At 40.5% G+C, this 11,297-nt stretch overlaps 1 protein-coding gene and 1 pseudogene across 1 annotated transcript; both read right to left on the minus strand.

Moving 5' to 3' along the window:
• Positions 1-1,189: 1,189 nt before the first annotated feature.
• Positions 1,190-2,739, minus strand: LOC106331445 (40S ribosomal protein S14-2). Its single transcript, XM_013769801.1, has 6 exons — positions 2,676-2,739; positions 2,287-2,406; positions 2,142-2,187; positions 1,801-1,886; positions 1,585-1,714; positions 1,190-1,490 (listed from the first exon to the last, which is right to left on the minus strand). Exons 1-6 carry the CDS (start codon positions 2,676-2,678, stop codon positions 1,423-1,425), a joined length of 453 nt encoding a protein of 150 aa, XP_013625255.1. The 5' UTR covers positions 2,679-2,739; the 3' UTR covers positions 1,190-1,422.
• A 669-nt stretch (positions 2,740-3,408) lies between these two features.
• On the minus strand, positions 3,409-10,346 carry LOC106330204 (annotated as a pseudogene).
• Positions 10,347-11,297: the final 951 nt, after the last annotated feature.

The following is an 11,297-nucleotide window of genomic DNA, read 5'->3' on the forward strand; positions in this document are numbered from 1 at the left end:
AGCGATTAATATCTAATCTATTAAAAGATAATCCATATACGTTTGGTTCGGTTACCAAACCAGAATTGGTTAATGATTTAATGGAAAAAATCAAAAAAGACTAACGTACAAAACCGGATGCACATTAAGAAACCCTAGTTAACGGAACTCGTGGCCTTCTCCTAATCAACGCAGCTGCGATCTCATGAGCCAACTCACTCCAGCCAAGTCGTGATTCATTCTCAATCGGTCACTCCCGCTGCAACTTACGAAACCACACCAGAGCTTAGTGAAAATCCACTGACGTCTTGACTCGCAATGTAACCCAACCAATCTGAGACCACAAACAACCACGACTGAGAAAGAAATAACCCAATTCCGCAAAACTCCTATCTAGCCTTTTCTGCGACGTGAATCCATCAAACAAAGAGAGTGGAAAAGAATGGAGAAGAAGACCTAGAAGAATGGAGAAAAAAAATAACGGAGAAAGAAGACCTTTAAGCCACCGTATATAAAACTTATTTAAGGTTAAGTGATGTCAATTAATATAGGGTGGTTAAGAAAAATTTTAAAACAACAATTTGTTTAATGCCAGTGGCATAAAATGGTAAATATTGAGGAAAATTCAGGGCTAAGTACAAAATGTATTCCCATTTTAATAGATTAGATTTTAATAGATTAGATATAATTTTCTCAGTGAAGAGTTCTCTAAAAATTCAAGGGTTTTCACTCTTCCTGCTTAATTCTCTTGCTTAATTTTTTCTTAATGGTATTAGAGCCATTAAAATAACTTAATGGTATTGTAAGTCCCATATAAAAGAACTTCTTGCTTTTACCATTTATTTGAGAGCTATAAAATTAGTCATACATATCCTTAGTTAACTTGGTACTAATCAAAAGCTATTCATGACTTATTGGAAATTTGGTAATTATAATCTATATAACATCGTCGTGAACAAAACGTTAGTACCACTATCAAGACGAATACTCGATTTTACGAGTCAAGTACGGACCAAGTAAGAAAAACGAGCTGAGTAGCAAGTAAGAGCATGCTCATGAAACAGTGTGTAACTTATCAGAAACAACTACGAAACTGAGAGTGGGCAGAGTTAAACCTTCTAAGCAGCTTCTCTCTATTAAACTAGGTGTGACTTATCCATTCAGGAAGTAGCCTATGGGTTATTAGTATAGAAAATGCAAAATAGCTAAATAAGCCAATTAACAATAACACAAACGTCATTTAGTCACTAACAGTTTTTATAATTCCCAAAACTCCAATGCAAAAGTTTACATCGTAGAAGAAAGACACAGCTTATAATGTTTTTACGAAGCAACTTGAAAGATAAACGGGAGAGAGACAAAAACTAACTTCGAAGTGTGTACCAAATAAACCACAAGAGGAGTCAAGGACACAACAGAACAATGATGAGGCTCATTGAGAAATCAAAGTCTTCTTCCTCTGCGTCCACCCTTTCTACGTGTACTGTCGGTGGGAATTGGAGTCACATCCTCTGCAAAAATACATTAAAGATTCCTTTCAAAAGACTGAAATAATCAAAAGTGACAAATATGTAACTAGACAGAGAGATTCAGCTTTCTGTTTACCTATACGACCAATCTTCATGCCCGAACGAGCAAGGGCTCTGAGAGCTGACTGAGCACCAGGGCCAGGAGTCTTGGTTTTGTTCCCTCCAGTGGCACGGAGCTTCACGTGCATGGCTGTGATGCCAAGCTCCTGTTACATAATAGGATTAGAGATTATTAACATCCAGACGCACAATAACACTAATAAAACGAATAAAACAAGAACAGTTTGCTGACCTTGCATCTTTGAGCAACATCTTGAGCGGCAAGCATAGCAGCATAAGGAGAAGACTCATCACGATCAGCCTTAACCTTCATCCCACCTACAAAAAAATGTATTTAATGATTCAATTCACATAATTAGGAACCACACATTAATAAAACATATTTTTGTAATTATCTATTTCTCATAGTTCTGAAAAAAATAAAAATTCAATAAATGCAATTATTTTTTTGAAGTTTACAAATAATCATTATTAATTAATAAAAATTCGTTGAAAATACAAAAAAAAAAAAACAAGTATTTTTTTCTAAAATTGTTCGCGTAAACATAAACATGAACTACTAAGAGAACATACCGGTGATACGAACGAGAGTTTCTCTCCCAGACAGATCAGTCACATGCTGCAATAAAATTACAAAACAACAACATCATGAGCCGAATTGACTCCGCAGAGAATAATTATTAATTATACTAATTTCAATCAATGAAGAAAAACTCACAATGAAAGTATCATTGAAAGAAGCAAAGATGTGAACAACACCGAACACTTGCTCTCCGTCACGAACAGCTGGTCCGAGAGTGACAGTTTCCTCCTTAGGCTCTCTGGTCTTTCTCCTCGACTACATATAAAACCGAAGACACCAAAACGGTTGTTAGAAACAGAGAATCGTTCGTTCACTGGTCTAAACGAAATGATCGAATTCAACAATAACCATACATACTACACTATCAATCGATCAATCACAAACTCGTTAATCCCAGTAATAGGCTATAAGACAAGAAGAACATTAGAACTCTGGAAACTAGGAATCTACTAGGGAACAAAAATTATGTGAGATCTAAGACATGAGCTCAGCTCAAAGTTCGAAGCCTGAAAGAGCGAGCTTACCATGTTCACCAACGGATGAGAAAGAGACGATTTGTTATAGGGCTTGTGGGATGCGCGTCTAACACTCGGGCGCTACAATGCCAATTATATATATTAGGTTTACATTGGAAACCCCTTATTGGAATTGACGTTATTACCCTTGTTTTAAAAACGTCGTCGTTTTCTTCGTATGCAAAACTATATTCAAGTTTTCTTAGACCAAACCGATATTATTCTCTTGCAACACTGTCTCAAATTGGTGTTTTGGCGGTTGGTCTTGCACAACATTCTGATCATTCGGCATCAATTTCTCTGGGCTCATTTGAAGTCTCATATTCTGTTTATCTTGGTGGTTTAGAGATAGTTTTGTAATCTTATTTTTTTTAGTAGTAGAATTAGATGGTTTAAGAGACGGTTCATTCTGAGTCGTAGAATGAATTTGTTCTAGTTGTGGTTACATGAGTACAATGGAGAGTTTGATTACGTAGCGTAAGATCAATAGACGGGTTTCTAGGTGATACTAAATCACTTCATTGTCTTGTGGTTGAATATCTGATGAGGTCTAATTTCATTGTAACACTTTGTTGGATAATGAAAGTCGAAGTTGAGCCAAAAAAAAATAATAATAATAATAAACCACTGTTCTAAACTCAACTTCGAACTCATAATAAATACTTGGAATCCATTATCAATAAGGAAGGAAGCAATCAGTTTTCTCAACAAGGAAAAGGGAAAACGTTTTACACAAAGAAGATCAGAGAGATCCAAGAACATTGCAGAGTGTTTGCCTAATTCTATCAATGCTTTCTTCAAAGAGAGCAGACAAAGGTGACTTGGCTGGTGAAAGCAAAGCAACAACACATCTCTCAAGTTCTGAATACTTGTTGAACACAGCTCGTAGCTTCCCCTCCTCCCCAACTCTCGAGTGAGTAATAACTAAAACCTCTGAGCATTCCCTGAAAAATTACACAACATATACACACACAGAGATATGTCAATAATGCTGAATTTAAAGCTTGAGAGTGAGAAGAGTATATAACAAGACTAACATGAGATGGTGTCCAGAGTAGCCGGTGTGGAACTTCAGTGTATCAGTCCAAGCAGGTGTCTCGTTCAAGAAGCATCTCGCTGTGAAGACTGCCGAAGCAGCCAACAAAGAAGGGCTGAAGTTTAAAGCGTCGTAATCTATCAAACCCAACTCAGCGAAGAAGTGAACCATGTTCTCCATCACCCGGTCAGGACCCGCATATTTGATGAACCTTGCGAGGAACATGAACTGTGTCGGAACTGTCAAGTACCATTCCAAGTTTCCCAAGATTGTTTTCTCCATCACTAGAATCTGCTTCTCGTCGTACGTGTAGCCTGTGACGTACACCAAATCATTGACCTGAGGAGGCCATATCTCCTCGTATTTGGAAGCTACGAGCAGGGCACTGACGCCTAGAAGCTGTAGTTCTCTTCTCGGAAGAGGCTTCAGTGATAGGAAACGATTGATGATGTTTTTTTTGCATAAAAGGCTTTCATATTTAAGGCAGAAGAAGAAAAATGTTTACAAACCCCCATGGCTAGTTTAAAACGGGCCGTGCCCAATTATAGAAACCCATATCTAGTGAACCTTAGTTGAAACAAAGTGAAGCCCAAACAAAACAAACAACCATTCAGATGCTTGTCGTTAGATCCAAAGTTGCATCATCGCTGAAGACATCGTTGGGTTCGAAGGTCTGGAGCTCTGAATCTTGTTCTTCAGTTGGCGATAGATAGTGGTGTAGATGGTGTCGACCGAGCGGAAGGTGTTTGAGTGTAGTCTCGCATTCCTCTCATTCCATAACCAATAGATCATAGCTTGCCACGCTAGATAGGAGAGCAGAGTTGGGGGTTTACCTTTAGGTAGAGCGATCATTTGGCCTAGCGTAGCATCCCAGTTCCTGAGCGGTGATAGTCGGAGTTTCCTAGCAAGTTGAGTCCACAGATTAAAGCTGAAGGAGCAGTCTTGGAAGAGGTGATCGCGTGATTCATTTGCGGTGTTACATAGAAGGCATGAAGGGCTCACTTGCAATCCCCAGCTGATAAGCCTATCACGCGTTGGGATCCTGTCTTGAAGCACCAGCCAGAGATGGAAGTTATGCCTAGGGATCCCACGTTTCGTCCAAACCACATCAACCCATCTCACTCGCGGCCTCTGGGGCCTAAGGTAATTATAAGTCTCACCAGTAGAATATCTAGAAGCGGTAGGAACTCCCAATTCCCATTCATAGTAGTCCGGTTCCCCATTGAGTTGTAGAGTTGTTAGATAAGTTTGTAACTGTAGCTGCTCCTCTGATCGTGCAGGGGGGATGGGCCATATTCCATTGGTGATCAAAGATCCCACAGTTGCATTGAGAGAGATTCCAAGGCGCGAGGATGATCCGTTGAGATAGTCGTACGCCATATTCCATTGGTGATCAAAGATCCCACAGTTGGATTGAGAGAGATTCCAAGGCGCGAGGATGATCCGTTGAGATAGTCGTATAGTTTCCCAAAAGGTGACCAGTTGTCAAACCAGAAGCGGGCTGAGAGACCATTTTGAATTCGCAGTTTGATGAGAGGGAAGACCGTGTCCTTGAGCTTTAAGAGTTTGTTTGCTAACCAGGAGAAAGAGGAGCTAGGCTTTGTTGTCCAGTAGTTCGAGATAGAGCCCTTGAGGATTACTTCTTTGAACCACGCAACCCACACTGAGCCACTACGGAAGAATAAGAGCCATAGTAGACGCAATGTGCAGGCTTTGTTCCATGTAAGCAAGTCCTTTATCCCAAAGCCTCCTTGATCTTTGGGTAACACAACCGTCTCCCAGCTTACTCTAGCTGTGTTTCTACTTTCCACATCGCCTTTCCACAAGAAAACGCTACAGAGAGAGTTGATTCTATTTATGCAGGCCTTTGGGAGGATAAAGGTTGAGCACCAAAATGTGTTGATTCCAGCGATGACCGTTTTGATCAACAAAAGCCGACCAGCAAAGGACAGGGTTTTCACAGACCAAGAGGAGAATTTCGCTTTTATCTGGTGAAGAAGCGGTTCAGCGCTGGTGAGGCTCAGCTTCTTGGAGTCTAGCGGGACACCCAGATATCTAACAGGTAATGATCCCATGTGCATTCCAGTTGTGGCTTGGATTAATTGTGACTCCTGTTCCGTGAGACCTGATGCAAAAAAACTTGTCTTCTCCATGCTGACTTTCAGGCCTGATCGAAGCTCAAATTCGCGGAGCACCATAAGCACATGTTGGACTGACTCCATAGAGCCATCTATGAAGATCAACAGGTCATCAGCGAATGATAGATGGGTGAGCTTTGTCTCCTTACACTTATAATGGTACTTAAACTTGTTATCTGCAGCCGCTTTTTTGAGCATTAGCGATAAGAAGTTCATTGCAATAACAAATAAGTAGGGAGATAAAGGATCTCCCTGCCTCAAACCTCTTTTTCCTTTGAAATAGCCATTGACGCTGCCATTGTAACTCACCATAAAGCTTGTTGTGCAGATACACGCTTTGAGCCACCGGATGAACAGAGGGGGTATGCTAAGACCTTCAAGGCAGGTAAAAAGGAACTCCCATGATAGAGTATCAAAAGCCTTTGCTATATCTACCTTGATCGTGATTTTCTTTGTTCCCTTGTTCTTGTGATACCCATTGACCAGTTCACTACAAGAAAACATCAAGGATTCTGAGGGAAAAAATCGTCGGAATTTCGTCGGAATATCGTTATTCCGACGAAATTCCGACGAAACACGTCGTCGGAAATAATTCCTCAGAATTTCTTTTTTCCTCTGAAATCCCTCGGAATTTTCCGACGGAATTCCGAGGAAATAAATATAGTAGCGTGGGCCTAAGACTGAAGTGAAGTGAGAAACAGCGTGGATACTCATGAGAGTTGGATCAGTGATCCAATCTCCCGTAGTAGTGAGAAACGCTCTAATGGCGTTGAGACTTTCCCGTGTTTGGCAAATCCTATGAAAATAGGTCGTGTTCAAGTCTCCCTCCGCCAACCAGTTTATTCTAGACTTTTGTCTGAAGTAGCTCTCTTCAATCTCCCTCAAGAACAACCATCGTTGGTGCAAGTCCCTTTCCGCTTCAAAGGTTGTAGTTGATGGGTTTTGAAGAGCTTGTACCTGCACATGTTGTAACAAACTGTAAGTCTCTGAAACTCTCTCTTGAATTTTAGAATAGTTCTCTCTGTTTAGTTGTTTGAGATCCCTCTTTATCACTTTCAGTTTCCAACACAATTGAGTGAGAGTCAGGCATTCACTTCCGGCGCGCAACCAGGCATCATAGACATGCTGAGCAAAGCTCGGGTGTTTGGTGAGATAGTTTTGTAACTTGAAAGGTTTAGTACCAGCTTGGGGAAGTTGGTAGGCTAAGTCAATCAAGCAAGGGGTGTGGTCTGAGATAAGGGGAGGGAGGTAGGTAGCAAGGGCGTGTGGGAGAGAGGCGACCATGGAGCTGTTTACTAGCAACCTATCGAGCTTTTTGGCAATTGGGTCCTCTGGACGATTGTTTGTCCAGGTGTGTTGAGGGCCCAGGTACCGCAGATCAAATACACCAAGCTGAAGGAAACAGTCACGAAGTTGGTACATGAGATTATCAGTGGTGTTTACATCCATGCTGGAGTGTTCCATTGGGGAGATGATTTGATTAAAATCACCTCCTAAGATCCACGGGTTGCCATCTAGATTGAGCATAGAGTGGAGGTTGATAAGGTCAGCCAATAGATCAACACGTTCAGAGCTGAGATTCGAGGCGTAGACAGCAGTGTAGTAGACTGGTCGAGAATTTGGGAGAGCTAGGAGACAAGTCAAGCTTTGGGCAAATTGGTGAATGACAGTAACCTGAATGGAATTCCTCCAAATTATGATGATGCGGCCATCAGGATCCGATGCATGATTTGAGGCAAAGCTCCAGCCAGGGCAGAGAAAGGGCATGAGTTGATTCAACGAAGGTTCTGATATATGGGTTTCTAAAATGGCACCAAAAAGAGGGGAGTGACTATGAAGCCAACTAACAAAAGGCTGATGCTTATTCGGGTCATTTAGACCTCGAACATTCCAAAAAAAGAGTTTGACACTCATTGGGAAGGATTTAGAGAACTACCCGAGTGATCAGGCAGCTCTAAGGGAATCAAAGAGGAAGATAGAGATGGAAATTAGTTAGAGATTGAAAAAAGAGAGTTTAATTTGTTTTCTAGTGGGAGATTTATTTGTGGGGGTAGAGAAGGTTCAAAAGGGGCGGTTAAAGACAGCAAAGAGGTGATTTTGTGCTGCTGGTGTGAGGGAGAAAGAGTGGGAGAGGAGCGGGACCTCTTTAGAGAAGGTCTAGGGGGAGGGTCAGGGGAGGAAAACACAGGTGAGGCGTTGGAGGAGGAACGAACAAGAGAGGATGAAGCCGGTAAGGGAGACATAGTATCAGCAACAATGGCAACAGAAGGAGCCAGTTTCGAAACAGGGAGAGCTGCTTCAAAGTGAGAGACAAGATCAGGTGGAAAAACAGTAGGGGTTGGGGAAGGGGTGACAGCAGAGCCTTGCTCCGAAAGCTTGGCTTTGGGCTGGTACTTTCGCTGCCTTTTTACATCTTGTTTCTTTGCTCCAGAAGGCGGTTCAGGAGCAGCCTTTGGAGGAGGAGTATAGTGGAGGCAGTTCTTTATTATATGGCCAAGCTCATGACAGTGGGAGCACGTAGGGGGGACCCAAGGATAATGTACCATGACTTCGACAACCTCGCCATTCTGACGTTCGAATTCAACCACATCAGGTAACGGTTTGGTTAAGTCAACCTCCACTTTTACATGTGAGACTGTCAAACTAACCAGATTTTTTGTAAAATCATCAGTCTCTTTCGGCTCTCCCACCAGCCCTGCTACTAGACTTAGGCCTTCATCATAGCGCAGGTCTAACGGCACACCAGTGAGGTGAGCCCAGATTTTGATCGCTTTCAGTGGAGGGGTGGACATGGAATGATCAGAAGACCATTGCGCTGTATGGAACATCGAGTCACCTACATACCAAATGCACTTTTCCAGTATCTTTGATCTGAGGTAGTCACTTTGAATCCTTACAATGGCTGAACGGTTCAAGGGGTTGTTATGGATTTCTAATCTTTTTCCTTTTCCCCACATGTAGTTGAAGACGCTCTGTATCTGATTGAAGGGGGGAGGCTTCCCATTAAAATAACAGACAACGAAGTCTTTATGTAATTCAGCACCCTTCTGAAAGACGGAGTCAGGTATAAGAATTCTGGGTCTTCCTGAAGGAGATACAGAGACAGGTGCGAGCCGTTTGAGGGTTTTGTCTCCAGCAGTCCTGAGTTTCTCAATCAGAGTAGGCTGAGTTTGCTTAGGTTGCTGAGGAGGCTGAGTTTGGGTTTGGTTAGTGAGAGGCTCAAGAGAGGGTGGGTCAGGATGGTGATGGGTGAGGGTAGGGTTAGTTCCCGAAGAGGCTCTATTGGTATGGAGAGGAGAGGAGTATTTTGGAGGGATAGTAATGGTGGTGTGGAGATTTGGGGTGTGGGTAGTTTGAATAGTTTGTGGAGATAAGATATGAGAGGTAGTAGTTTCAGATCCAGAAGGAACAGTAAAAGTGGGTTTGGATAAATCCACTTGCTTCGACATTTCTCCAGAGTAGAGAGAATGAAGAATTGATGTAGCTGCTTCCTGTAAGGGAACAACATTAATTTGGTGAGATTTGCTCAAGTTCCGGCGAGAAATATTTGACTTTTTAAAAGTATATGTACCTGTCAACATATTTGACTTTTTAAAAGTATATGTACTTGTCCCCTGAGACTCTTTACCACAGAGATGATGTTGACGGTGAGGTAAAGAGTCTCAGGGGACAGATCAAACTTGAGATGAACGTCTACAAGCCAGTCTATAATAGTAGATCTCATCTTCTCATTAATCTCAGGCTGTGTTTGCATGTATATCAAGAAACATTCACAGAACTTTTCCATAAACTTTTCATCTGGGCAATTTTATGAAACATTTCAATGGGCCCCCACTTTTAGAAAAACAGTTTATGTATGTGATATAATTGTAAAATAATTAAAAATTGATTAAAAAATTTTAGTTTATGAAAATGATAGATTTATATTGGATAGATTTCATATTATTATGGTTTAGATGCATGTAAATACTATATTATGAAAACTGCTATTTCATAAATAAAAAAATTCATTTGAATATCAAAAAATCTGAAAATATTTTATTTTGAATGGGCCCTCTAAAATCTCAGGACCGCTCTTAGAATATATATAGTACCTCAACTCAACTTGTTTGTAGAAAGTGTACATGTCCTCAACATACTTCCAAAGCGGCAAGATCATTGTCTTTGTCGACAGAGTCAATATCACGAGTCTTGGAAGAAGCAGTCTTCAAAAAAAAATAAACGAACCTTTTTGTTAGCAGCTTGTGCGTTTTCTAGTAACTTGGCACGGAAGTTACGGGTCAAGGGGCGATGATTGATCTTTCCTCCTTGGACTCGGGGAATAGAAGTGATGTTTCCGATGTCCCAAAGAGCGCGACGGTTCTTCTTGACGTGGACCGGAGGATCATCTGTGAAAATATATTACCGATCAAAACGTTTTGAGACAAGCATTGAAATCAAGTCAATTACGATTAAAAAAAAAGCTTATGGTTAAAAAGATAAACCTCTAACTTGTCTCGTCGCCATGATGGTTGGCTTTCAGTTTCTGTTTTAATGAATTTCTTTTTCCTTTTTGGTTATTCTGAGAAGAAGGAGGTGAGTGAGTAAGAATGCTTTGATTTTAAGGAGGAGATAAAAAAGAAATTCCAAACGGGTCAAATTTTGAGGAGGCAAATTTTGAGGAGGCTTTGATTTTTAACCCTTGGGTCATGAACTTCAAAATCCAGCGGTGGATATTGAAATTTTAGGAGATTCGTGCTTTGATTATTACCGTTTCACTCTAAGCAAATTATGACTAATAACTGAGAAAATATCATTTTTGTTTTCCTTTTAAAGACCTGATATTTTGGAAAAAAAATTGTCACCTATACGAAGTATACTCTAATATGGCGAAAACCATCCAAAGTATTAGAATATGTGAATAACTACACAATGTTTATGTTAATACATGCCACATATACGAAGTTAAATTTAATATGGTGGCAATATCATAATCAGGTTTAATTGATTTTAAACTTAGTTATTGGGGTCATTCTGTAATTTTATAAACCTAAACCCTAATAACAAAACCCGACCCGACATATCTGTTCTTTCCCAAATCAATTTAGTTAGGGTTCTAAAGGAAAAATTAGCGATTTCGAAAAGATAGATTGAAAGAGATTTGAAAGGACAAAGAGAGATTCAATTTCTTCGTAAACAGAATCATAATATAGACACACAGAGAGAGTTGATTCCAGGGTCACGATGAGGTAAAAGAGACAGAGAGAGAGAATCAATTTCAGATTTGAGAGAGAGAGAATCAATTTCAGATTTGAGAGATAGAGACAGACTGTTGAATCGAAGAACATTATGAAGTAATCAACTGTGAACCCGTAATTGTTTACTTGGATTTAATCGAAGTTAGAGTGTCAATCGAAGAAAGAGGCTCTCTCTTTTTCTCAAATCTCTCTTAATCTCTTTCTTTTCGAAATTTCTAAT

This window comes from Brassica oleracea, chromosome C3 (assembly GCF_000695525.1).
Source record: "Brassica oleracea var. oleracea cultivar TO1000 chromosome C3, BOL, whole genome shotgun sequence".
NCBI classification, from domain to species: domain Eukaryota; kingdom Viridiplantae; phylum Streptophyta; class Magnoliopsida; order Brassicales; family Brassicaceae; genus Brassica; species Brassica oleracea.